Source organism: Trachemys scripta, chromosome 4, assembly GCF_013100865.1.
Source record: "Trachemys scripta elegans isolate TJP31775 chromosome 4, CAS_Tse_1.0, whole genome shotgun sequence".
NCBI classification, from domain to species: Eukaryota; Metazoa; Chordata; order Testudines; family Emydidae; genus Trachemys; species Trachemys scripta.
This window is the reverse complement of record NC_048301.1, coordinates 113571234-113598871: the sequence shown is the minus strand read 5'-3', so window position 1 is coordinate 113598871 and position 27638 is coordinate 113571234. Positions and strand designations below refer to the sequence as shown.

General features: G+C 58.4%; 1 protein-coding gene across 3 annotated transcripts in view; it reads left to right on the top strand.

The window, feature by feature from the left end:
* Positions 1–26042, top strand: part of B4GALNT4 (beta-1,4-N-acetyl-galactosaminyltransferase 4) — a 120372-nt gene extending 94330 nt beyond the window's left edge. For all 3 annotated transcript variants that reach the window (XM_034770472.1, XM_034770471.1, XM_034770473.1), the window contains 12 exons: positions 3317–3383; positions 8746–8889; positions 9518–9627; positions 10283–10383; positions 11183–11265; positions 15123–16440; positions 16871–17178; positions 18043–18196; positions 19748–19820; positions 19944–20097; positions 23001–23127; positions 23936–26042. In XM_034770472.1, coding sequence (XP_034626363.1) covers positions 3317–3383; positions 8746–8889; positions 9518–9627; positions 10283–10383; positions 11183–11265; positions 15123–16440; positions 16871–17178; positions 18043–18196; positions 19748–19820; positions 19944–20097; positions 23001–23127; positions 23936–24050 — 2754 coding nt within the window. In that variant the 3' untranslated portion in view covers positions 24051–26042. The remainder of the gene's footprint in view (positions 1–3316; positions 3384–8745; positions 8890–9517; positions 9628–10282; positions 10384–11182; positions 11266–15122; positions 16441–16870; positions 17179–18042; positions 18197–19747; positions 19821–19943; positions 20098–23000; positions 23128–23935) is intronic.
* The last annotated feature ends 1596 nt before the right edge of the window (positions 26043–27638 follow it).

Sequence of the window (27638 nt, the reverse complement as noted above, 5' to 3'; positions counted from 1 at the left end):
CCGAGAGGAGTACCGCGGAGTCGACGGGGGAGCCTGCCTGCCGCGTGTGGACCAAGGTAAGTTCGAACTAATTCGAACTAAGGTACTTCGAACTTCAGCTACGTTATTCACGTAGCTGAAGTTGCGTACCTTAGTTCGAATTAGGGGGGTAGTGTAGACCAAGCCTAAGACTTGGCACCCCACTTCTCAGAGGTTGCCAACCCCTGTTCTAGACAGTCTGATAAGCCCCCCTCCCTTCTCCATTCTAGCTGCTCAACTTTGGCACTTCTGAGGGCACCATCTCCCTAGTTCTCCTGTTGCCTTCAGCATGGGCAAGACTTTGAATTTCAAAGGGAAAAAACAAGCGGAGGGGTGGGGGAAAACTTTTTTGGGGCGGGGGGAATCCCTTTGAAGGGATCGTAAAGAAGGGAGGAACCCCTTGGCAGTTCCCCACTGTACCACTGTGGATTTAGGGGCTGGTCTAGACTAAAACTTGCACCCATTTAGCTACAGGTGTGATCATTTAAAGTGGCTTTAGTTAAACCAATGCCCAAGGCTGCCTGGCTGCAAACTGATATAAAACTTAGCTTAAGTCGATTAGAAAGAGGTTTAAATTCAACTGAAACGAGCCACACACAGACAGCAATAGAAGCATCGACCCAGGGCTCTGGGTCAACATAACAGCCTTGGTTTAAACACCTTTGTGAGTTGGCTCAATGCTGTTTCTGTGCATAGACCAGGCTTGAAGAGAGGCTGGGGAAGAGAGCGCTGTTTTAGGGCCTGAGCCAAAGCTTGCTGACTTCCGTTGGCTTTGTGTCAGGTCCCGACTTGGCAACTTCAGTAAGAGCTGTCTTCAGTAAAGGAAACGTTCCCAGCTGCTCAGTGAGGCTTCTGTCTCCTTTTGATTTCAATAGTTTAGGCATAAAATACTGTGCGGCTGACTTCAAAACTGACATTTAATGTTGCGAGGGGCGCCCTTAGCAATGGCTTGGTGCTGTTGGTCTCAGATCCACCACACTCCTTAAAAAAGTGAGCAATGACACGAGAAACTAGCTCCATCCAGGTAGCCCCTCCAGGCACTAATGCAGGGGTGGGCAAACTATGGCCCGTGGGCCACATCTGGTCTGCCAGGTGATTTAATCCAGCCCTCAAGCTCCCGCTGGGGAGTGGACACTGGGGCTTGACCCGCAGGGTTGGGGCCGCTCCACGTGCACGTGCTGCAGCTCCCGGAAGCAGCAGCATGTCCCCGCTTCAGCTCCTACGTTTATGGGAAGCCGGGGGCTCCGTGCATTGCTCCATCCACAGGCGCCACCCCTGCAGCTCCCATTGGCCGGGAAGTGCGGCCAATGGGAGCTGTGGGGGCGGTGCCTGTGGACGGGGCAGCGCACAGAGCCACCTGGCCGCGCCTCCAAGTAGGAGCTGGAGTAGGGACATGCTGCTGCTTCCGGAAGCTGCTTGAGGTAAGTGCCGCCTGGAGGCTGTACCCCTGAGCCCCTCCCATACCCTAACCCTGATCTCCCTCCCACCATCAGAACCCCTTGATCCCAGCCCGGAGCACCCTCCTGCACTCCAAACCCCTCATCCCCAGCCCCATCCCAGAGCCCGCACCCCCGGCCAGAGCCCACACCTGCACCCTGAACTCCTCATTTCTGGCCCCACCCCAGAGCCCTCACCCCCTGCTGCACCCCAACCCCAATTTTGTGAGCATTCATGGCCCGCCATACAATTTCCATACCCAGATCTGGCCCTTGGGCCAAAAAGTTTGCCCACCCCTGCACTAATGTCTTGTGCTCCCCCTACTGGTGCTGTGGGACAGTTCTCCGTCGTCCCACAATTACACTGACATCTGTAGCTCAAGGTCTGTTAATTAAAAAGCCTGGTATCAACCCAGTTTGGGGGATCCATGCTTGGCAAATAGTAGAGGCAGCAGGGGGGCCCTAGAAAAAGTGTTTTCTATTTTCTTGCAAAAAAAAAAATACTAAGAGGGCAAAGGCAATAATGAAGAGCTAGTTCTCTCGTGGGGCTTGAGAAAGCCCTCCTTTCAAATAGGGCTGGGTGCTTATTTCAGGAGGGCGTCTAAAACTCTTTCTCCTCGAGATAAAATGTTCCTCGTCTCCTAGAGTCTCTGAACAATCTCGTTTTGATCCCTCTCCACAGAGCCCTGCTCCTTTCATGGAGGCTGTTCCAGCTCTGTGGGCCGCTGGAGGTGAAATATTATTAGCCTTTTTAAAGAGACTCAATTTATCCCTTTCTGAACTGGAAGGGAGGTGAGCCATTCATGGCAAACGCTCCCCCGTCCCCTCCCCTCCTTGCTCAGCTAGCTGGAGCTGCTGTGAAGTCCCTGGCAAACACTGCAAGCTTGCACTCCTGAGAGTATGTGTGTTCTAGAGAGGCACACGCACACCGTACAGTGTATGGATTAAAACTGCCTTTGTCACTCAACACAATAAGCAACTGATTCGCAAGCCTGTTCAGTCAGAACTGTGATCACAAAGGTCTTTCTGGCTTGCTGAGTTCTGCACATCTGAAATCCTGGTTCTGAGTCACAATCCCACAATGGGAGACCGCAATTTCCTAGTCACTAAAAACTGAAAGGCCCCGTTCTGCACTCACTTACACCAGAGTAAATCCGGAGATGTTCCCGTTGACTTCAGTCGGAGGCTCCTGGCATTGTGGTATATAAGGGCTTGTCTAGACTACAGAGGCTGGCACTAATGCAACCGCATTGGTTTAGCTGCATTGGTGCGAAGCACTAGTGCAGACACACTGTGCTTGTGCAAAGCGGGGTCTATGCACAGATGCCCTGGTGAATTACCAGTAAGTCCCACCTGTACAAGCCCAATCTTGGGGCAATGCATGTATGGCTACAGCAGTGCAAACTCCCCACCCCGGTGCAGACCAGGCCTGCGCTCCAATCTGGAGTCACTCTGGATTTACACTGGTGTGTCCCAGGCCACAATCTGAGTTGGAGGGCATCAGTGCTGCACAATCTGGCGCAGCCTCCTTGGAACGGCACCTCCCTGCTCCCCATATGGACAGGGCTGGGGCCTAGGGGCATGTTACCTGGTAGCTGGCTACTGGGAGTGGTGACTTCCTGCTACCCAGAGATGGGAAGGGTCACCTGGGCGCGGGCAGCACGCTGTGGACTCGGCTTCCGTTGGGCAGCCTATTCTCCCTGACAATCCCTGCAGCCAGGAGAGGAGACACAGAGGGAAGAAGCATTGAGCAGGCACCGTGGCAGCCTCTTGCTTCCTGCTTGTCTACCAGACCGCTCTTTGGCGGGGGGCCAGCGTGACACCCCCAGCCCCAGCTATGATTCTCATTCTCTCTCTTCCAGTGGCGCGTCTTCCTTCCCAGCCTGAAGTTCGAGGTGATCGACTCCCCCTTCATCTCTCTCTACACAGGTAAAGGCATTCCCCAGCGTGCTGCCCACCCCCAGATCCTCTTACCCTTCCTCCGCCGGGCGTTCGGGGGTAGCGTGTGCCCAGAAGTGCGTGTGCTGTGGGAAAGGCAGGCTGTACGTGTTATAGGTGCGATTCCCCCATCAGACCAGGTCCTCATGCATGTGTGCGTGTGGCGGAGAGTGCTTAGGAGTGGGAGCAATGGGATCGGGATGGCAGCGGGAGCACAGGTGCTGTCGCTGTTGAGCACTGGGCCATATAAATGGCCGTCTGCATGTGTACCAGGCATGATCCTGCATCAAACCAGGTCCCCATGCACATGTGGGGAGAGCGCATAGGATGGCAGCGTGTGGCAGTGGGAGCACGCCTGTATGGGCGTTAGCGTGGTTGCGCCCGGGTGGCTGGGCGTGGCTGCACGCAGACCAGAGCGTGGGAGCCGGTGGGAATTTTCTACGCTAAATGGTTTTCTCGTTGACAAAGGGCCTTTTTTCCAAAACCCAAAACTTTCCTCTAATAATTGCCCCAAAAATGTTCTGTTTTCCATGATGCTTTCTGCGACGCTGGCGTTTTGTCTAAATCACTGTGGGTGTAGCCATCATTGTGGGGTGGCTCAGGGCTGGCACAGTGCTATGGGATGGATCAGGGCTGGGGCAGTGGGGTGTGGCTGGGCAGGTGTGGTGCTATGGGATGGATCAGGGCTGGGGCAGTGGGGTGTGGCTGGGCAGGCGTGGCGCTATGGGGCGGATCAGAGCTGGGGCGGTGGAGTGTGGCGGGGCGCTATGGGGCGGATCAGGACAGGCACAGTAGGGTGTAATAGGGAAGGCACCGTGCTATGGGGAGGATCAGGCTGGTGCGGCGGGATGTGCTGGGGCAGAGCAGGCCTGGTGGCGCGTGTCTGGGGAGGGGCAGGCATAGTGGCGTGTGGCAGTGGTGAGATGGGAGCGTGTGTCTGTATGTGCTTCCCACAGAGGGCTGAATTGGAAGGAATTCCAGCTGTCGGCGTTTTTCCCCTCATCTTCCCCCAATGCTGCAGTGCAGCAAACCCTGCAGGCAGCCCAGAGTTAGTGGCGCCTGGCTGGCTGGCTCCGTCACAGGAAAGATGCCAGCACAGCGACAGTGTCCTACAGTGCTGGCTCCAGCTCACCCCGCCCTCCGCTACAGAGAGCCCAGCTGGAAGCCACCTCCGTGGGCCAGCCAAAGAGCTGAGCTCAAGAAGGGAGGAGATGCCATTGCCTGTCCCATCTCTGAGGCCTGCGGCTGGGTGGATTCCATTGACAGCCATGGTGGGACCCCTGCTGGGAGCGGCTTGGTCTCCCCTCCAGACTTGCCCCCACCCTGGGGATGAGGAAAAAAGCTATTGCCAGGCAGCCATTGCTTCTCAGCCAGCCAGTATCTGCGCTCTCTTTCCCACTGCCGGCTCTCGGTGAGAGGAAAAGACAGGACAGCCAATCCCAGAGCTCCTTCCCTGGGGAAAGGTGCCTTCCCCAGGGCTCCTTCCCTCACTCCTTCTGGCTTTCTAGGGAAACAAAGGGGAGCCGAGGGCAGCTCCTAGCCCTGCCCCTGGGCAGACCTGAAGAAGAGCTCGGTGTAGCGCAGAAGCATGTCTCTCTCACCCATAGATGTTGGCCCAGTAAAAGCTATTACCTCTCCCGCCTTGCCTCTGATATCCCGGGACCGACATGGCTACAACGACACTGATGACCTGTCTTGTAAGCAGGGATGGATGGTGTGGATTTACTTAAATCCATAGATCTTCTGCTTCCCCCGCAACCCAGCCTGGCAGCAGGAGCTCTTGATGAATAGATCCTGGCCCAGCTCTCGTTACATAAGGGGCTGGTAATTAAGTGTTCCCTGGAAGGGGTTGATAAGGCAGCAGGGATGGCAGCAGGCATAGATACACCTAGGATTAACGTGGAGAAGAGGGACGGTGGAGCCATTGGGATATCGACACAGGTGCTGGCAAGACAGATGGTGCACGCATGTATTTCCTTCTGCACGCTATCAGTCAACGTGGGTGTCTCCTGCCCCCGTGCTCCCTCCCTCCCCCACGGTTTGGGACTGCAGGCCAGCCTGTGCTCAGACTGCAAGGTGGGAGAAGGGGACAGGGTTGTGGGGGGAGAGGGGGAGTTATTGAAGGGAAATGACTGATCGCGGAGTAATAAACCAGCCCTTCTTCCCTGGATATGAAGGCTAGGACAGTCTCCTAGTGCAGCAAACAGGCTGCCGTGGATCCACAGGGCCGGTGCTGTCGTACAGCCCTGGAACAATCCCTGGGAAGACCCCTTCAGGGTATCAGCCCTCTTAGGGTCACACTCTTTCACTGGAGAAAGCCACTTGGCTTCAACGCCTCCTGGGACCGACCTGCAGCAAGTCCACCTGGATTGGACACTTGCAGGAGACTTGCACCCCCAAAGGGAGCAATGCACCCCCAAAGGGAGCAATGCACCCCCAGCTTCCTTACTCTGGAGTGACTCTCGGCCAGCGCTGTAAAAGCAGCCAGGTTTCTTAGATGTCTGGAACACAGCGTAGAAAGTCTTTGTTAACATGGAGAACAGAAAGTTACAGCCTGGTCCATCTGGGTCAGAACAGAGCCCTCTGACCCCTCGTTAGTCCCAGTCCAGAAATGTCCCCTGCCACACTTAACAACCCACACTTAACCTCAGCTGGCCCCTCCTCAATCCTTTGTTCTCCAGTTGGTCACACCCAGCTGGCTTCCTAAGGAGGATGAGCCCTTCATGGTCTTTTGTAGCTAGGTGCCAAATGTCTGGGTAATTGGAGTGGCCATTGTCTTCCGGGACTCTCCATGGGCATGGGGACCCAGGCAGGTAGGCGTCGGTCACGCCTGTATCTCTGGGTCTCTGCAAGAAGTAAACAACCCTTTCCCACCACCTCATTAGCCAAGCCCCACATAGGGGAAACAGGGCCCCACACAATAGTCATCCAAAATATTATGAAAAATCCCCACTCCAGCACACAGGGCTCAGCTCGTCTGCAGAATTTTCACTGCAGCTCTGACCTCGCGTTACCTAGGACGCCCTGACTCCTGTAGTAAACGCATGGCAGGCAGGCGTGCTCTCTGTGTGCTCACCCCCGGTCATACGGCACAGCAGAAGTTTACATCTCTGTCACGTGGCTGGGGTCCAGATCCACTGACTCCAGGGGCTGCGGGGCCATTTGTGCAGATAAAATATGGTCGCCTCAGGCCAATCCAGTCAGTAACTGATGCTCCCTCAGAGAAGGCAGGGTCACCTACCACAGCCCCTGCCTGGGGCGGCTGAGATGCCTATCAGTCTCTGGGAACTAAGAGCAGCCAGTCAGGCCTGTACCAGATTCCTCCCACTGACAAGGAGGGTAAAATCCCTGCCAGCGTGCATAGAGGCATCATCTTCTGGAACAGTTTCCGTGACGTACCCCTGTGGTGCCCAGCACTCGCTGGCAGACAGTCTCAGCAGGTATTTCAACACCGGTCGTGAGTGGGAGTGACACAATTCAGGGCTGAACAGCATCTGCACTCAGTGGGGGATGTCACCGTGGGACCTGTTTCCCTCTCAGATGAACAAGAAGTTCAACATGTGTTGTTCCAGAGCAGCACAAGGCCGGGACTCCTGGGGCAGTGCCCTCCTACTGCCCTGGACGAGCCTTCCCCTCCATCCCACTACTCCCCCAGAGTCTAGGGAAGATTTATCATGACAAAGCATGAGTCATCCTCTTTGCAGACAATTGGCCCAGACAGTTTTGCTTTCCAGATTTCGTATGAAAGTCAACCCATCAGCATTCAGTCCTTCCTGGCTGCTAACTCGGGACAACGGCAGGATCAGACATCCCAGCCCAGACTCTCTTCTCCTCACTGTTTGGCATTTGGATGGTCATCAGACCTATAGCATTCATGTTCGCAGGCCATTCAAACTATACTTAATCACAGCAGGGAAGAGTCTACCAGAAAATGTTACCTAGCCAAATGGGGATGTTTCTGTACCTGGGTGCAACAGAACCAGCTATCAGAGCCAGTAGGTAGTCCTGCTGTTTTAGCCCACCTCCTCTCAAGACATCGAGTTTTTCTGTTATCTCGCTGCAGGTCCACCTAGCGGCAATCAGTATATTCCATCCTCCAGTAGATGGCTACTCTGTTCTTACTCACGCAGTAACAACCAGGTCCCTAAAGGGTCGGCCTGGGACCTTCCCACCGATAGGGGAGCCAATACTGCAGTAGGACTTCAGTCTCGTACTTTCAATGCTAACAGGGCCACCTTCTGAACCATTGGCCACGTGCTCAATGACCCACCTGTCTCTGAAGGTCGCCATGACATTGGCCAGAAGAGTGGGTGAGCTGGGGCCCCTCATGGCTGACCTGCCATATGCTAATATTCATCAAGAGAAGGTATCCCATGACCTCCACCTGAAATTCATCCTGGAAGTAATTTCCAAGTTCCAAATAAATCAATTGATTCACTTATGGGTATTCTTCCTGAAGCCTCCATTTCAGGCCAGGACACTCCACCCCCTCCATGTCAGGCGAGCACAGGCATGCTACCTGCAAAGAATTACACCAGTTAGAAAATCAACTAGATTATCTGTTGCTCTAGCGGAGCGAGCCTGGGGACGTGTTACCTGCTGAGAGACTCTCTCCATGGATTTCTGGCTGTATACTCCTTTGCTATCAGGTGGCACATCTCCCTCCCCTTGGAGAAGGCCAGGGGCCGCTCCACTAGAGCCCAGTAGCATCTCCTCGAGAAGTGGCGATGCTGGATGTTTGTAAGGTGGCCAGTGGGAGTGTTACGCCTGGGACCTAGCCTTTGAAATTGCACTGGCCGCCTGTGGGAAGGAGCGCGAGGCGGCAGGGGCCCGGGTGACAGCGCTGGTGGAAGCCTCTAGACCAACGGGCAGGGTTGGGGCAGGGGGATCAGGATGGGGCAGGGGTGTGGAGTGGGGGGATCGGGATGGGATGGGGAGATTGGGATGGCTTTGAGGTGAAGGGATCGGGATGGGGTGGGGTTTGAGGGTCAGTGCTAAAGCTGCAGGTTGGAGGGGATCGGGATGGGGCAGGTTTGGGGCGGGGGGATCGGGATGGGGTTTGAGGGGCAGCGTTAAAGCTGCAGGTCATGGTGGATTGGCATGAGGCATAATTTGGGGTCGAGGGATTGGGGTGGGGTGAGGAGGTTTGGGGTCGGTGCTAACGCTGTGCTTAGGGAGGGTCCATATGGAACATCCCTGTCTGGCCCCATCACCCAGGATTGGACCTGGGATCGTTAGGTGCCCCGACCCCCGGAGCATGGCCTGCTGGGCCGGGAGTCCCTGTGCCTGACTCGCCGGGATGTGAGTCAAGGCCCGGGGTCACTGTGGCCCTTCTCCTCGTTCTCTCCTTCAGACGAGTCCTCTCTGAAGATGAATCACGTGGCTCACATCCCCCAGTCCCTCGCCAGCCACGCCGGGAGCTACATGTCCGAGGCGCAGAGGGACGAGCACGGGGCTGACATGCTCAAACCCGACCCCAGGGACACCTTCTTCCTCAGTAAGTGGGGCAGGGGCTCCCGGGAGAGTCTCTGCTGGTGGGGGAGTGTGAGGAGAGCGGGACTAGAGCGGGCAGGGATTTAACTCTCTCAGCTGGGAGAGGAGCTGTTAGTCTGTGCAGAGAAGGCGAGGAAATGAGGCTGGATAGGATTAGGTACCCAGGGAGCCCCTGCGCCCCTCCAGCTCCATGCCCTGGTGAGGGGCCACTCACAGATCTGGGATGGGCTGGGCTGGACTATAGGGGCTGGGATGGGTGGTCTCCCAGGTTGTGTTGGGCTATAGGGGATAGGATGGGCAGTTGCCCAGTCTGCAATGGGCTATAGGGGTTAGCCTGGGCTGGGCTGGCCTATAGGGTCTGGGGTGGGCTATAAGGATTGGGCTGGGCTGGGCGGTCGCCCAGGTTGGGTTGGACTATAGGGAATGGGATGGGATGGGTGGTTGCCCAGGCTGCGATGGGCTATAGGGGATAGGCTGGGCTGGGCTGGGCTGCTCTATAGGGGACAGTGTGGGCAGGGCAGTTGTCCAGGTTGGGCTGGGCTCTAGAGGGCCATGTGGGTTTTCTCTGCATATGGGGGTGGCTGAGGGCCCCCCGCGTGACACAGCCTAAGCCCTGACTTCCTCTCGCCCAGCTCCCCAGATCGAGGCGTCCCACGTGGAGAACGTGCTGGTGCCCTGCGCCTACAGCCCCACTTATGTGGTGAAGGACTTCCCTATCGCCCGCTACCAGGGCCTGCAGTTCGTAAGTGTCCGGCTCAGCCGGGTCTCTGCTCCCCTTCCCGCTCCTCGCCCTGTGAGGATCACCAGGAGATGTGGACATAAAACCCATCTGTCTGTGCCCCCAGGGCGGGCTGCAGGGCCTGCCTGAGGCTGTGGAAAGCCTCCCATTGGTTCTGGGACTCTGGACCAGGCCCACAGGCACAGCTCCTCTGGTCTCGGCAAGTTGGCAGAGCTGCAGCACGGGGGCGTTGGGGTGCATGGAGCAGCCATGTCACAAGGGCCCCCGCGGTCCTGTTCTGTATCCTGCCGGCTCTGCAGTCACTACGCACTCCCAGTGCTCTACTGAGGTGTGGGAGGCACCCCGCCCCCGGGCACAGGACTCCCTGCGCCAGCAGAGTACTCCTCCCTTGGCTCGCCCCCTACCGGCTGGGACGCGACCCCCGCGCCCCTTCCAGCCTGTCTGCCTTCTCCTCACCCACACAGCAGCTGATGGGCTCGCCCTGCTGCCAAGGAGCTTGCGCCAACAGCCTCATGACCTCAGAGCCCTCACCAGGAGCGCCCACACCTGGACCCCTCCCTCTCTCTCCTGCCACCCCCGGGGAATGCTGGTCGTGGGCGTACCTCGCCGTGCCCCGGGGTGCACATGCTCTTGGTGACTCCTCTGCTCGGCTCCCCAGGTCTACCTCTCGTTCGTGTACCCCAACGACTTCACCCGCCTCACCCACATGGAGACGGAGAACAAGTGCTTCTACAGAGAGTCCCCCCTCTACCTGGAGAAGTGAGTGGGGGGGGGCCGGGCAGGGAGGTTCAGCGGGGGCCCTGTGCTGGCACTGATGCTATGGGAGCCGGGGGCTCTATGGCATGACAGAGAGAGCCTCTGGGCATGGGGCTTCTTAGTGCCAGGGCAGGGACAGCCCCAGAGAATCTCTGTCCCCAGCCCGGGTGCTCGCAGGGCAGAACCACACACTGAGCCTGGGCCCTGCTCTGCCGGGGGCCCAGCCAGGGTGCTGAGGGGGCCTGGGCCTGCCCACAGGGAGGGTGGTGGTTGAGAAACGGACCCCGTTTCCTAGGGAACCAGACTGTACCCACCAAGCCCATTCTTCAGGCTCTGCATCCTGTGCCAGGCCCCTTTCCAGCCAGCAGCCTTCCTTCCCCATGAGCCGGCTCGGGAAATGCCAGACCAGGGGCAGATGCCCACTTTGCATCAGCTCTGACCCTCCCTCCCCCGCATCCCCGCAAGGTGCCTTGCCAGGAGCAGGGAAGCATGTTCCTTCTACCTACCGATTCGCAGCGAGAGATTGAGAGGAGAAATGTGGGGCCCACCCAGTGTCCGAGCAGCCCATCGCTCTGGGCTCGCAGCGGGGGGTGGGCGGATCAGGCCTCGCCCCCGGGCCCCAGAGTAAAATGAGTCTGGGGATCTCAGCTCTGGTCCTGCTGAGTGAGACGATATGAAGCTAAAGAAGCGCCTTGTTTGGAGTGGTTTGGTTTGGTTTGCCGTAGGCTGTGCCAGTGTCAGTGCAGCTGTGTGTGCGCATCTCGGCGACGTTGTCCTTTACTTCTTTCCCCTCCCCCTCCAGGTTTGGCTTCTACAAATACATGAAGATGGATGAGGAAGAGGAGGATCCTCGCCAGAGAGCCTTTCTCTTCCTGAACTCAGACAGTAAGCAGCCCTCGCACGCCCTGCCGACGCCGCTTGCCCCGCTGCCCTCCCTCTCTCAGCAGCGTGGGCCGGCGCAGGCGTTCTGCCATGCTAGCAGGGATGGTGCTTCACGGCCTGACACGCCAGGCTCTGTGCGTCGGCGCTGGAGCCCTGGTTGCTGAATTGGGCACCAGATGGGTGGTGGGAAGGAAGTTGCTAAGTCAGGCATGGCTGTGGGGGAAAGCAGGGGGTCACAACACTGGAAGGAGTGAGCCCACTCGGACGGTCAGTGTCCCTGGGGCAAGGCCGGGTGGGAATGGAGAGTTCCTGCCTCTCTCCCAGCAATTCTGGGTACTGGTGACGGAATCTGTGCTCCCATTTACTGATTGCTGCACCACTGAATCTTCTGGGCTTCACGGCTTTGCCTTGCCAGCCTCCACGTGCAGCTCACCCTGTACACTAGGGCCAGGATTCCCCCACCCTGGCCCCTCGCGGTGCTGGGACCTGCGCCCCCAACACACCCCGATGGGATTCCCTCTCCCTGCCCCCTTGGGGCGCTCGGCCCCGTGCCCCCACTGCACCCCTGGCGGGATTCCCCCTTTGGGGCACTGGGACCTGCGCCCCCAACACACCCTTGGCGAGATTCCCACACACTGCCCCCTCGGGGCACTGGGACCTGCACCTCTGAGCATGATTACATTGGCACCTCTGTGTCTTTGTGGCTGACTTTCCCAGTGTGCTCCTTGAGCCGGCGGTGAACGCCTATGTGGAGCTGTTTCCATCAGCCCACTGGAATCAATCAATGCAGCTGGAAAAGGGGGTTTCCTGCACGTGCCTCTGGGTCTCCTCCCCTCGGCTGCACCAAGGACCTTTTGCTCGGTCTCGGCGGCCTGGCTGGGAGGGTATTGGGTTCCCATCTCATTGCGGAGGAAGTTGCGCTGGCAGCGCCACACTGATCTCCACCCACGAACGCGCACGACCCCTCCTGCAGTGTGCTGTGCATTCCCAAGAGCTCTCCCTCATCTCACCCACACACGCGTCCTCGGCAGCCGGAAGGGAAAATCAGTGCCAGGCCAAAGCTGATTTCTGCTGAGACTTAATTGCCTTAAAACAGCATCAGTCATTTCTTTCGCCTCCAAGTCCCTCTGTGAGTGCAGCGTGTTAATCAGAGTAGCTCAGAGCTTCGCTGCCCCTTTGACCTGCAGCCCTGGCTTCTCCAAAGGAGTTCACAGAAGAATTCCGTGGCTGGGAGCAGCATGAATCCTCCTGCCCAGCTTTCAGTGACATCATTTAATGCCAGAGGGCTGTGCCATGGTTAGGATTTATATATCCAGGGGTGCCAGAGCCCTCCCACTCACCTGCCTCGTGTGCAGCAATCGACCGGGGGCTCTCCCCAAGGAGGAACTGCTCCTGTTCTGAACGAAGGCAGCACGGTCTGAGAAATGGGCACAGGATTGGATGGGAGGGAGGGTGTCATCTGACTCTGCCGCCCGTTTGCTGTCTGCCTTTGGGCCAGTCATTGCACCTTTCGGGCTCAATTTGCCCACCGTAAAATGGAGATGATAATCCGTATCCCCGGGGCTAATTTGTTCATGTCTGCAGAGTGTTTCGGGATATACCAAGTGCTATAAAATGTAAACTCTTTGGGTGTGTCCATGTAGCAGCGTGTCTCCGAGCCTGAGTCTCCAGGCTTTAGCGCTACGACACTAAAACTAGCAGTGTAGATGTTCAGGCTTGGACTGGAGCCCAGCCTCTGATGCCCAGAGGGAGGGACGGGTTTCAGAGCCCAAGCCGGGATGTCTACATAGCTGTTGGTAGCACCATATGGGAGCCCTGCAAGCCCAAGTCCGTAGACCCAGGCTCTGAGACTCACTGCTGGGGTTTGGGGGTTTTTGCTGTGTAGACAGCCCTGGCCTCAAAGGGGGTGTCTCTTTATCGTCGGGCTGAACAGTGCCCAGCACAGTGGGTCCCTGATCTCAACTGTAGTGTCTAGCTGCTACCATCATGCAAATCATAAATGAGCATAAGAAAAACCTTGGGTAGTAGTAGCAGCATTATATTATATGGCAAGGCAAACCCAGCTGTCATGTAAGTGTAGATTATAGTGGGTCTTATGCCAGGACTGAATTTGGTGTCGTGTGCTTATCTTAACCATGTAACTGCTGGTATAAATCAACACCCAGCACCTATAAACTGCATCATTTTATCCTTTGCTTTGTGTGTGTTGTGCCTCTGGTGCTGTTTGATGCCTTTGTTTGTCTCTCCAATTTGGCAAAAATGGAACCCTGAGGGAACTGAAAACCTCGCTCTCCCCATTTATAGCACGTCGCTAATAGACTCATCGACTTTAATGCCAGAAGGGACCATCGTGATCATCTAGTCTGACCTGAAGATCGCAGGCCACAGAACCTCCCCCACCCACTCCTGCAATAGCCCCTAACCACTGGCTGAGTTCCCGAAGTCCTCAAATCTTGATTTAAAGATTTCAAGTTACAGACAATCCACCATTTACTCTAGTTCAAATCAGCAAGTGACCCATGCCCCAGGCTGCAGAGGAAGGTTAAACCCTGCCCCCTGTGTCTGCCAATCTGACCTGAGGGAAAATTCCTTCCTGACCCCAAATATGGCGATCAGTTAGACCTGGAGCATGTGGGTGAGACCCACTAGCCAGACACCTGGGAAAGAATTCTCTGTAGTAACTCAGAGCCCTTCCCATCTAACCTTTCATGTGTGCCCTTGAGGGGCGTGAGGGTTAGTTTATTACTGTGTAGAAACATCTTTCAGATCCTCTGCTGGAAAGACCAAAACACCATCGCAGTTATTTGGTCCAGTAGCAAAATCAAGTATCTCTCCCTTGGTGATGGGGTTGAAACAAGGGAACGGAGCCGACACATCAGAGTTTCTGCCAGTCAATCCAAGAACCAGAGATTGATACCGCTGACAAATGGACACCGTATTAATTGTTGTTATGATTTATTACTTGTCTGATGGGAGGCCCCATCTATGCTCAGGGTGTGCTGGGTGCTGTCCGTACACCTAGTGAGACAGTCCCTGCCCCAGTGAGCTTACTGTAAGCAGACCAGCCCGACAATCAAGGGTCCAATCCCAGATTCCTGGCTGATCTGGACATCCCAGGGTCACTTCTCTGGCCAATAAAGTATCCCTGAATAATGCTAACAAATGAATAACACCTTGCTCTTCTCTAGCCCTATTCAGCAGGAGATCTCAAAGTGCTTCCCATTCTATCATGTCTTCATCTCTGTGCGGCGGGGCAGTGCTATTGTCCCCATAGCACAGATGGGGAGCGGAGACTAAGTAACGTGCCCAAGGTCACACGAGGAGTCTGTGCCGGAGCAGGGAATTGCATGTGGGCCTCCCAAGCCTGAGGATAGCACCGCAGCCACTGGACTCTCCTTCCTTGCCATCCCAAGAAGGGGCTAGATCCTGAGCTCCTTTGTCAGTCGACTGAAGCCTAGGGCTGCAGGGTGTGGTGGGACGTTAGGGCACAGTCCCACCTATGCGGGTAGCTCGGCAGGCACCCCCTGCCCCCCGATCATGTTCTCACAAGAGCCCCCACAGCGGCCTGGCTGCTGGGATCGGTGCCTCCCTGCACGGGCTCCACCTGTTAAGACTCAGTAATAATTTGTCTGCTCTGGTAGCTGGGTGGGGTTTGATGGCCTGCGATGCGCCTGGGCTCAGACTAGAGGGCCTGGTGGTCCCTTCTGGCCTGAAATGCTCTGGCTGTGACCCACTGCTGGGGGTTAGCACACTGCAGTGGCCTGCACTTGGAGAATCCGAGTCCCAGGTGCCTTTTGAATCCAAATGCCTCGGGATCTCGTCTGTTTCACTGGCCTACCCTAGGTGTGTTTGCTTTGCAGGTTTCCTGGAAGAGGAGGAGGAAGGAGCAGACAGTCCTGAGCCCACAGACCTGCCTCCCGACGCCAAGGAGAAGAACCCCAGGGGGCCGAGCCCACCCCTGGGCACTGGGACCAAAGGCAAAGGGCTCCCTCTGGCTGCAAGGGATTACGGGGGCAATGTAGACTACTACACTTTCCACCACCAGCAACAGGCGGTTCATGAGGAGGGTGCCGCGCCAGGGCAGCCGCGAACCCAGGACATCCACAACGGGGCCAGCCCCAGCTCCGCAGCCACAGCCGGAGATTCCCAGGGCTATGAGAATACTCCCCCTTTACGAGAGCAGGCTCTGATCCGGGGGCGCTCCCTCAGTTGGGCGCGCAAGGAGCCGGAACAGGCGAACGCCGGGGTGGAAGACAAGCTGGGGCTGCTGGCGTCGTCAAGGCGGGGCAGTGTCCTAAGCCGCCAACCCCACCTCTCCATGCCCATCTTTGGGGGCAAAGCCAAGCCACAGGGCCCAAGCAGGCTCCTCACACCCGTGGAGGAGAAAAAGGCCAAGAAGGAGACCAAGAAGCCCCAAGAGAAGGTATATGTGACCCGGCTGCAGCCTGGCAAGCGCAAGGCCCCAGTGCAGGAGGCCACCTTCCCCGATGTCTTCCTCTACCCTAAGCCACTCAGGAGGGTGCACCTGAACTCAAGGGCCCCCCAGAGGCGCTCCGCCCCCTCCACCAAGCTCCGCACCATCCCCGGCCACAGGACGCCCTGGCTCCCAGGCAATGGCTCCAGGGAGACGGATCCGTCCAAGAGGAAGAGCCCCAGGACCAGCATCAGGAAGTGGGAGCAGCTGTACAGGCACGAGGACCCCGAGGCTGTGGGCGAGCGGAGGGCACGGCCCAGCATACAGCTGCCACCAGTCGAGGGGCTGTTTGGCAAGGAGGCCCTGGAGGTCCCCACCACCACCCCAGCCAGGACCGCGGCAGCGGCTGCCCTGGATTACAACTCCTCAGAGACGGCCCTATCGGCCGGGGTGCGGGTGACTTCCTTCCTCAGGATGTCGGAGGTGACGGCGTCGCAGCAGGAGGGCCCGGGCAAGGCCCAGGAGGAGGAGGAGGAGGAGCTGTCGGACTACAGCTATGAGAACTCGGAGATGCAGCCAAGCTGGCTGGAGGACTCCATCAACTGGCAGAGGACGTTCAGTGTGAGCTCGGTGGACTTCGAGCTCCTGCGCTCCGACTGGAACGACCTGCGCTGCAATGTCTCGGGCAACCTGCAGCTGAGCGAGAGTGAGGTGGTGGACGTGGTGGCCCAGTACATGGAGAAGCTCAACGAGAAGAATGGGGGGTAGGAAGAGAAATCGTGGAGCTAGGCCCAGGGCTGCCACCAGGGCCAGGGGGACCAGCCGGGCTAAGCTCTGCTCAGTCCTGCCCCCACATGGGTAGGCAAGAGATCAGGGTGGTCTTCATGGTCATCCAGCCCTGGCTACACACACTCCACTCCCCCAACAGATCCTCAGCCCTGTACCTCCTAGGGTGAGGGGGGAATGCAGCCATGAGCTTCCCCACCCTGCTCTCCCACCCCACAGAGCCTGCCCTCTTGGGAGTTGGGGTGCTCTCCTGGCCTGGATGATGCCCCCCACTGGAAGGGTGGGAGCGGGGCTGCACGTTGTCATTCAGCTAGCCAGGCTGTGGGGGACAGGGTCCCTGGTGTGGGGTGCGGGCCTGGGCCTCGCCTGGGAAGGTGACAGTGTCGGCGTTGCTCTCCCTTCCCCCAGGATCTACACCCTGCTGCGCATCGTCAACGTGGAGAAGCGGCGAGACACGGCGCGGGGCAACCGCTACCTGCTGGAGCTGGAGCTGCTGGAGCGGGGCCAGAGGACTGTGCGGCTCTCGGAGTACGTCTATGTCCTGCTGCACCAGGGCAGGTCGGCTGACAGCACCAAGGCCAACCCCGAGGGGCCCACATCCGTGGCCACCGAGCCCCAGCCCAGCCCCTGGAGCCTGCTCTACGGGAAGCCCATCCTGTGCCGACCCCTGCCGCTCAGCTGGAGGCAGGATGTCATGGTGCACTTCGTGGTGCCAGGTGAGAGCGTAGCTGAGGCCGCGGTGGGGGAAGGGGCGTTATCTGCACCCTCCTCCCAGGGACCAAAGGTCGCCCCAGGCTGCCACCTGCACCAGGACCTCTGGGGTCATTCAGAGCATTAGATGGACCCAAAGCCCAGGCCCCAGTGGGCAGCGGTTGGCTGCATGAGGCACACAGGCTGTGGTGGCTCACAGGAGCATTTGGGCGGCCTGCTCCCCTTGTGCACACAGGCCACGGCTACTCCTCCAGGGCTGCCCAGCGGCAGAGACTCAGGCCTGGTCTGCGCTAGGAAATTAGGTCAATATAACTACACCGCTCGGGGGGGAGCGGCAAAAACCCAGCTCCCGAGCAACCCAGTTAAACCCACATAACCCCTGGTGTAGACAGCGCTTGGTGTAGAATGGGGGGCGGGTCTGGCTCTCAGCCCTGGGGATGGGGAATGGATCCCTGAGGAAGGGGGGGTCTGGCTCCCGGCCCAGGAGGATGGGGAATGGATCCCTGGGGGGCTGCCAGGGGGGCGGGTCTGGCTCTCAGCCCCGGGGACTGGGAGTGGATCCCTGGGGAAGGGCTGGGGGTCTGGCTGTCATCCCAGGGGATGGGGAGTGGATCCCTGGGGGTTTGCTGGGGGTTTGGCTCTCGGCCCAGGGGTGGGGAGTGTATCCCTGGGGGGTGGCTGGGGGTCTGGCTCTCGGCCCTGGGGCAGGGAATAGATCCCTGGGGGGTGGCTGGGGCGGGGGTCTGGCTCTCAGTCCAGGGGTGGGGAGTGAATCCCTGCGAGGTGGCTGGGGGTCTGGCTCTCAGCCCAGGGGTGGAGAGTGGATCCCGGGGCAGCGCTGATCCTGGCGGTGTCTGCTTGTGTGGCAGTGAAGAACCAGGCGCGCTGGGTTCAGCAGTTCATCGCGGACATGGCCGGCCTGTACTGGAACACCAAGGACGCCAACTTCAATGTCATCCTGGTGGACTTTGAGAGTGAGGACATGGACGTGGAGAAGGCTCTGCAGGAAGCCCGGCTGCCTCGGTAACAGAGCAGGGAGCCCCAGAGCCCTTCCTTGCTGCTGTCCCTCCCCACCAGTGCCAAGCTCAGCACCTTCTCCCTGCCAGACCCCCAGCCCCACAAACGGGAGCCTGGGCCCAAAGTGCACCCTCCACCTCTGGCCTCACCTGTGGCAGACACGCCCAGCAAAGCCCTGCAGCAGCTGGGGAAGGGAGTCCCAGGCAGCGCGGAGGTGACCTCTCTCCTCCCTCCCAGAGTCCTTGCATTGCTGGAGGAGCTAAATGCAGAGCAGCAGCTTTGGCCCTGGTTTCCCTGGCGCTTGTGGAAGCCCGAGCCCCAGACGCTGTGTGTGTAACCGCACCCCGGGGAGCTATCGCCGAATGCCCTCGCAATGAGCCGCCTCGTTCTACCCAGCCAACTGGGTCTGGACTGGCATCTAGCATCCCCGGCCGTGGCTGTGAGGCTGTCTCCCTGCACACACGCTCTTTGTGCTGCTGCTGCTGTTGTTTGTGTCGCAGGGGTGGCCAGAGGCCCCACTGAAGATCATGGTCACATTGTGTCAGGTGCCATCCAAACAGGCAGATAGACGCTGTCCCTGCCCCAGCGAGTCTGCAGGCTGGTTGCTTGCTGCTGTACTCATCTATAGTGTCACCCCTGACTCCACCCCCACTGCCCTCCCTTCTCCTGTGCCTTTAGCCCCAAGCATCTTGCACCACAGGACGCATTGCCATCAGCAGACCTGGCACTGCGAACCCTGCAACCCGGCTTCTTTTCTGGAGACAGTGTGCCCCCTGCTGAATGGCATTGGGATGGGCCATGACCATGATTACCCAAAGGACATGGGAGGGGACACCCCTGAACCTCTCCGAGTGTTGAGGGTCTGGTTGATCCAGGGGGATCTGCCCTGCAGACATACTGTGCCAGTGCGCAGCTGATGCTGCAGGTGATCTCAGAGCCAGGCAGGCTGCAAAGGGGCTAGCAGGCAAGAGGGGCCTACGAGCTGGGGAGAGGAAGAGAGCCATGTAGCTGCTAACGGTCTGTGCACAGAACCCCCTGGCTGCCCTGCTTGGCTCCCCACACCCCCAGCCCATCTCTGGGCAGCCAGCGTGCTCTGTGCTGTCCCTCTTTGGAAAGCCCTTGCTACGCGAAGCAGAGCCCTGTCCCCAGCAGCGGTCAGGGGTGTGAGCTCATCTGGCCATGCGTGTAACACGGCACCCCCAGGTGGGGGGTGGGGAGGGGGTTAACCTGGGACCTTTCGATCTAAAAGCAAGAGCCTTTGCTGCCTGAGCTAAAGAACCAGAAGGCTGTAATGGCCTCTCAACCATAGGTAGCCCCTCGAGGGGGCAGAGAGTCGCACTGTGTTAGCCTGCAAAAGGCTTCCTGGAGCTCAGCTGGGTTCCCTTGGCTCAGTGGCCCCTGGTACCCTCCAGACGATTCCTCTCCTGCCTCAGTGTCCCTGCCTGGAGACTCCCCGTGGTCACTCAGCCCAGCAGTGCCCACTGAGCTCTGTCCCTACAAAGCCCCCAGCTCGGCTCCCCTCTCCCTGCTGCTGCTGACTGTCTGCGTTGTTCTCAGGTATCAGTACTTGAAGCGCACGGGGAACTTCGAGCGCTCGGCAGGGCTGCAGGCCGGGGTGGACTCCATTGAGGTGAGAGATGGTGGGAGGGCTCTGGCTCTCCAGAGCCGCTGACCTTGTCCCGTCCTGCCCCCAGGGGCTTGCTGTGGGCTGTGCCGCCTGGTCACGGCCTCTCTCTGCGCTTGGTTCCCTCAGGACGGGCGCAGCATCGTGTTCCTGTGTGACCTGCACATCCACTTCCCCCTCAACATCCTGGACAGCATCCGCAAGCACTGTGTGGAGGGCAAGCTGGCCTATGCGCCCATCGTCATGAGACTGGGCTGTGGGAGCTCTCCGCGGGACCCCAACGGTAACGCCCCCAGTGCACGGATACTCTCACAGCGGGAAACGCGCTGGGCTTTCACATGCAGGGAGCCAGCACCCCAGGGCGGGAGCCGCTAATGGACTGAGGCAGCTAACGTGCAGGCAGCGTGGCAGGGCTCCTGGTGCAGCCACTCAGCGCTGTGCTGCTGAAACCTATTACATGAGCAACCCGCTGCTACCTAAATTCTGTTCCAGGTCCAGGCTGGTTGCTTTAAGGAGTCGGGCTACACTGGTGTTAGAAACTCAGCATCTTCCCTGCTCCTCCTTAAACCTGCACGCCCTTCCCCTCTGCGATTGCTGCTGCGCCCCAAGGCTGGGGGCGGGGGGTGAGCAGGAATAATAATGCTGGGGGCTTCTTAAGGGAGGGTGGCGGACTGCTCCTGGAGCCTTAACTATGCCTCACACAGCCCCTGCAGGGAGGGGGTAGCGTTCCCCCCTTCCAGTTACAGGGTGTGGTCTGCTCAAGGCCTTACAGCGAGGCAGGAATTGAACCCAGGAGTCCTGACTCCTGCTGTAAACCCACCCAGCCCTGCCCTCTAACTGGCTCCAACCTCCCCAGCACTGGATTGTGCTGTCGCCCAGTGAATCTGGCCGGGGGAGGCTGCAGGTTTGTTCAGATACAGCTTTCACCAGTAGGAATTGCTGTTGCTTTTTCCCTTGTCCACTGCGTAGCTTAATCCAGCACATTGTGTTGTGAGAGGCACACAGAGGCTGAGCAGCACTGTGACTGGGCTCCTCTCTGCTCTCACACAGTCCTCTCAGAGACCTTCCCTTCGGAGAGACCATCATGTCATTTATTCACGGTGCCTCCCCTCACCGCCTTCTACCTCCTCACGCAGCTGTACAGAGTCAGTCTTCCCAGGGGTGGGGGTGGGAAGAGGTCCACCCACACAGAGCACTCCCTCTATCAGACCCAGCTTGCCTTGCCTTCCTGGGCTCTTTTATCCAGTCTCCTTGTTAATGGGCTAATTAGCTTGTTAGTTGCCCGGTCCCAATCTGATCTGGTAATCAGCAACTCCTCTTCTCACTCAGGCTGTCCCCAGGAGCCTAACTGGCTAAACAGTGACCAGAGTGCTCTGCCAGAACTCTGCCACAAGGACTAATAATCTTTGTCTCTTATCTAGCACTGGGCCCCTTTAGATCTCACCATGCTCTCCAGAGGAAGGGATCGGCTATCCATTTGACAGATGGGGAAACTGAGGCACACAGGGGTGTGGTGATGGGGATCGCAGCCGTGCCACTTGCTGGCTTTCAGGGCGTAGTTCTAATGTGCTAGCACGCTCCGGTGCTGGTATTATTTATATAGGCCCCACTTCAGCAAGACCCCAGTGCAGGAGCTTTAAGTGCCCGAGTGGTCTCACTGACATCAGTGGCACTACTCATGTGCTTACGGTTAGGCACATGCGTCAGCCCCATGCTGACTGGGCTTTTATACGGAGGTTGAAGCTGCTCTCAGAACAGAAAAATGAATCCCGGTCCCAAAGAGCTCGGAGTCAAGAGCCTCTGTTTGACTTCAGACTGTCTGCAAATCGGGCCCCTTTAGTGTCTCCCATAGGGCACCCCAAGTTACTAACCCCTTCTGAAATTCCTGGCCTAAATGCACAAGCAGGCCCAGCCCGGGCACCGGGTGTGGTCACTGGTGCGCAGAGACTCTCCGATTGGAGGTGTTCTTAGCGGCGATCTGGTGGAGGCAGAGGAGGCTGGGTGTATGTTGGAGGGGAGCTGTTCTGAGCAAAAGGGACACCTTGGTGGGAGACGTGGAGTGAGCAGAGGAGACAGCGGGAACAGTCCAGAGAGGGGCCGGGGCTGAGCTCGGGGAGCGGAGGGGGGGATGAGCGGGGAGAGGGATGGAAGCAGCACCCTGGCGTGCTCTGAAGCTGCGGATGAGAAGCTGCCTTGACCAGACTGTGGGACGGGGGGGATTGAGCAGCCTGCTGTGTGTGCAGGGAGCTGGCACTGGATCCCAACGTAGGGAGCAGCGGTTCAGCAGGCTGGAGCCGCACAGCAGCGCTGCCCGAGCACAAGCTTCCTCAGCCTATTTTGTCACTACATTCCCAGGGAGCTGCCTGCGGGGCAGGGCTCGTCACCAGTAAATATCCCAGCTCCTTGAGGTTCTACCTGTCTCCTTCCCTTATGGTGCTGACCACCCCAGCTGCTCAGGGTCTGGCTGGAGGTGGTTTCCTCCAGAGCCTCCCCTGGAGAGCTAGCTGGAGCAGTGCTCTCCCTCCTCTGCCCCCTGCAGCACACCTGCCCCTGCACACTGGCTGTGAGCTGGGGGGCCGGTTTGGTCCCATGCTGTACGTCTGGCTGAGTGTGAGACAGCTCCTTTAAACTGGATCCCTCTGGCTCTCAGCAGCTGCTTTCCTGGGCTGCACTCTCAGGCGAGTGCCTGCACTGGGAGAGGGCCAGCTGGGTGTTTAGTGCATGTACAGCTTAGCCTTTCTCCTCCCATGGGGGCTGCAGGCATGTAGCAGTGCCACGCTGGATCCGACCCGACGCCCATCCAGGTCAGCGTCCTGCCTCTGACAGGGCCCAGCACCTGCTGCTTCAGAGGAAGGTGCAGCAGCCCTGGAGTGAGCAGTTAGCTGAGTGCCAGTACCTGCGAACTCAGGAGCCCATGTGCGAGAATGGGGCCTCAGTCTCACCTTCGGGGGGACCGGTTTGCTCTATGGGGCCGGGATCGGAGGCCTCTCCGTGCTTGCATGCTGCTGTTGGTTTCCAGCAGAGGGCAGCGTGGCTTCAAAGGATGGCAGAGCCCGGAGGGATCTCAGTGCTACCGCCTGGCTGGGCTTTGGAGCAGCCCCGCTCCTTGCCCTGCCCTCCCCTGTTGCACGGAGCCCCCTTCCCACCTGAGACCTAGCGAGTCACCTCTCTTCCCTCCTTCCTCAGGCTACTGGGAGGTGAATGGGTTCGGCCTCTTTGGGATCTACAAGTCGGACTTTGACCGCGTCGGGGGCATGAACACGGAGGAATTCAGAGACCGCTGGGGCGGGGAGGACTGGGAGCTACTGGACAGGTACGGTTGGCGGGGCCTCCTGCCCAGCGCCTCTTCCCTGCCAGGGGGAGCTGCGTGTTGGCTGGGCATGGAGACTGGCCTACTGCCCTCCAGACACACATGGCTGATTCGGGGACCTGGGAGAGAAGATGCTGCGGGGGGGGGGGGTTAACCCCTCTGTGGCCCTGTGACTCTGAGGGGCTTTTTGGTGGTACCACACAATGGGGGGAGCAGGGCGTGAGCTCAGCTTGCCCTGTCCTGTGACCCAGTTTTCTCATGCCTAGGTACAGAGCTTGGCATGGGCAGCAGTGGGTGCCAGGAGCAGCAGGCACACCAGCAGGAGAAACAGGGCTTGTGTGGAGCAAATCTACTTGAAACATCTCCAGTACATTTTTCCTTTAAAGGGGGGGGGAAATGGATTTGTGCTCTCCCCTTTTTCCCCTCCATGCTGATACATAAATTACCCAATGGTGGTGAGGAGGGCATAGCGGCTGGAGACTTCAGAAAAGCCAAGTTAGGGCATCCCTGACTTTGTTAGAGGACTCCTTGGAGGTCTCAGAGATGGCCATTGTACTGAGTGGGGAGCGCTGACTGTATCAAAGAAAGCTTTCCTCCAACACGTTCCTGAGGTGTTTGAGGTCAATGGGTGTTAGCAAACACAGCCCCAAGGCAGTGCGCTCGGGACACTGAACGAAAGCCTCTTCCTCTCTCAGGGAACCAGTTTTCATGTGCCTTTGAGGAATGGGTGATAAAAAACCCCAGGGGCTTTGCTGTGGCTGCACCCTCTTCACCGCGCTCTCCTAAGCTTTGTCTCCCTCTCCCCGTGCAGGGTCCTGCAGAGCGGGCTGGAGGTGGAACGCCTGCGCCTCAGGAACTTTTACCATTACTACCACTCCAAACGCGGCATGTGGAACTCCCGCAGCAAGAAGGTGCCCAAAGACTAGGGCCTGGGCCCTGCTGCCGGCCACGCCAGGGCTCCTCTGCACGCCAGGGCAGGAGGAGGCTGTTCAACAAAGCCAGCCAGCTGCCTCGGCTCTGCCACCTCGAGCCCATGGGAGTCGTCTCCGGGCCACTGGTGGTGCCTCTAGACACCGTGCTGGAGCGAGAGGCTGGGGATTTCTCCAGAGCTCTCTAAACAAACCGCAGTTACTTTGGGGGGGAGGGGGAGAGGTTGTGATTTTTCTTAAGGCTTCTAATTTCTTAGTGAGAAACCAGTTTATTAACTCATTAGCACTGAGGGTCAGAGATCCTGTCAGAGGGAGGGAACCAACCAGCCCCTCATGCTGCCCCCAGCCTCTCAGGGAGCGGGATAGTAAAAGAGCAAACCCTACCACTCAGCAGCAGTGCTGGGGCAGGAGGGGAAGTGGCAGCAGCCCCAGTCCGGCTGCCCTGGGTACCGACCCAGGAGCCAGCCCCTGGAGAGGAGGTGGAGAAGGGGCTTATCAGCCTGGTAGCCGGGTTTCCCTCTGGGGCCAGCCCTGCTAAGCGACGCTGGGAAGGTGCCCAGGTTCACAGGGTGCCACACTTGCTGTACCCGTGCCACTGCTGCACCCCTTGTGGGCAGCATGAGTCGCAGCAAGCTTCCATGCACCCCTCTTCGGTGTGGCCGGGAGAGGCCAAGCTGCCTGTTCCATAGCGGACTAGGAGGCGAATACACAGGGCACATGCTGTCCGTGCAGGGTTCCCTAGGGAGACGGGATCCTCGCTGGGTACTCGGCGGGTGAACATACTGCGTGGAGGAGGTCTGGGGGCGGATCTGTGAGCAGGGCCTTACAGCTCGCTGGCCCCGTGCCCTGTCGCACTCGGAAGGGGAGGAGTGAGCAACAGGGTTGGTATAATGCCAGCACATCGTGGCTCGCTGCCCCATAACCTTCAGAGGCTGGTGTTGTGCCCTATGGGCCACAAGCTCTCTGGTCAGGAAATCCCCCAGCCCCAGATCTGCAGTCAAAAACCCGGGCGGCTCCTGAAGCTGTTGGTGAGGTGGGGCCGGGCAGAGCGGCTGATCCAGGCTCACTGTGCCTAGCTGCCCAGCAGTCAGGAGCTGTCCCACCCCTGGCTGGAGCCCAGATCCGGTCTATGGGCATCTCCTCATGAATTCAGCTGGAAGGGGCGTCCTCAGAGCGCCCCCGGAGGCATTGCAGTGGATGAGCTATAAATTCACCTCTGTCCCCTTCTCTTCCCTTGCATCCATGTCCAAAGGGCTCTTGTCCCACAGCTCAGCCCTTCTCGAGCACAGTGAGACGCCACGGTGCCTGCGGGTGAACCAGACAGCAGCTCAGGTGCAGGGCGCTGCTTCCTGGGCCTGGTAGCGTTTAACGGGGGAGGGAATGGGCTGGTGAATGCAGCGCCCCGGAGCGATTCTCTGCCAAGCCATCCCACTGCCTTCAGCTTCCCTCCCGCTGCTGCTGCTGGCCCCTCTGTGGGGGGAAGGGAGGAGGACAGTACACGGTGGGATGGGTGACACCAGCACCATGAGCAAAGGGCGGGGGGAGCTCTGCTATAGGCAAAGGAGGGCGGGAGGACACAGGGATGAAGCGCAGCCCCGGAGAGGCCGAACGCTGCTACTAATGTCCCAATCCCAGCCTGGGGAGAGCATTAGCTGCTCTTACACTGACGCGCCTCCCTCCGCCGTGTGGGGCTGGGGGGAGCAGCCAGCGGCCCAGCGCAGGCTCATGGTCGTGGCAAGATGGGACTGGCTGCATGACACCTACAGGACGCTCATGTTGTTGACATTCCCAGTGCAGCCCCTGGGGAGGGCTGGTTGGAGCCCGCTCCCCCGGGGGCTGAGAGTCCCCCCTGGAGAGGGCCCGAGGCAGGAATCGGAGTAGGGAGGGCGAGCAACGTTTCCAAGCTAATTTCTGTGAAATTATGAGGTAGGAAGCTGTTTTCAGGAGGTTATGTCTGTTTTGTTTTTTATTATTAAAAAATAAAAGGAATGTCTTGGTTGGGGTTTCCCTTCCGTCTCTGCTTCCTTCCTTTGCAAACGGACCAGGGGGCGACAGGCGCTCGGAGCAGCGTAAAGCCGTCAGCTGCTGCTGCACGGGTAGACTATCAACTTCCAGCCACTCTCCCCAGCAAATACCAGCACGGGTACCCTGCGTCGTGGGCAGTTAGCAGGGCTTGAAGCCAGGACCTTAAACACCAGCACATAGCCTCCTGCTACTGGATCTAACAGGAGAAGCCCTGGCACCGGCAGCAGTAGCAGGCAGTTATCCTTGGCCATGTCACAAGGCGGTACACAATTTACAGCCACGTTACCGCAAGCCAGAAACCAGAGGTAGCCATGGCCCAGGGATCTCTGTGTGAATTCCCAGGCGCTAGGCAGCCATTCAGAACATGTGCAGAGCTATGGTGCAGCAGATGGTTAGCACTCCGACACCAGGGGGCTGGGCACATTGCAAACACTGCTAGATTGGATTGGGTGGCTAGAAGGTATTGTTGCTATTTGTGGGGCTAGACAGAATGTGTTGTTCTCATTTGCATTAGAGTAGCTCAGTGGTTTTCAATCTTTTTTCATTTGTGCATGACACAGTTGGGGTGGAAGGAAACGGGGAGGGGGATGGGCTTGTGGTTCTGGTGCTGGGCTGGGACCCAGAAGATCTGGCTTCAGTTCCCAGCCCTGCCTACATAGAAAAGCTTCCCTGGTGGAAACGAAGGGGTTAAACAGTGCAAGCCCTTGTGTGGCCACCTTAGTCCAGTCTGAGTGGCTTTATTTCAGTCAGCTTAAGTCAAATGGGGACAGGGATAAACTAAACTGCAACAAGCCCCCCTTAAATTGCAATCAGTGTGTCCACACAGGGGTTTAACTGAACCTGCACGAGCGTGTATAAACCCGGGCCCTACATCTCTCTGGGCCTCGGTCCCGCTTTGGAAATGGGGGTAACACTTCTCCCCTCCTTCCACCCGTTGTCTGTCTCCACTGGCTGCTTTGTGGAGCAGGAAGTGCCTTACGCTGTGTTTATACAGCATCTCACGCAGTTCGGCCTGTAGCCATCCCTCTGGAGCGGAGGTGAAGAGCGTGCTGAGGTAACAGGCCAGGCCGGGGGTTGGGATCTAGGTTCTCAGGCCCCGAGAAGGCAGCAGAGCAAAGAGTCATGGACAAAAGGTGTGTGTGTGCTAACAAATCCCTCAGCTCAGCCCTGGTGGGGGTTAAGGGGATGCAGCAGATGCCCTGGGTGTGGCAGAGTCGGGCACAAATCTACTCGGAGGGAATTCAAATCAGCTGCCAGCTGACGGTGCGCACATGGCGGGGAAATCAGTGACAGGAGGCTAAGAGAAAGGCTTTCAGTTGGGGGGAGGAGAGAGGGCTGCTTCTGGTCCGTTTAGCACCAGTAAATTCACAGCAGTTGGTGTCCCTGACGCAGTGTTTGTAGATTAGTTATAACGCTCCCCATCAGTGACAGTAACACTCGGGGCTTTTCAGCTTCCCAGGGCTTGAGGAAGTGTTAGCAGCTCTTGGGAGCTAAGGAACTTACTCTGATCATCTCCATATGACTGATGGGCGCAGTGACTTGACTAAGGTTGTCCCCCTC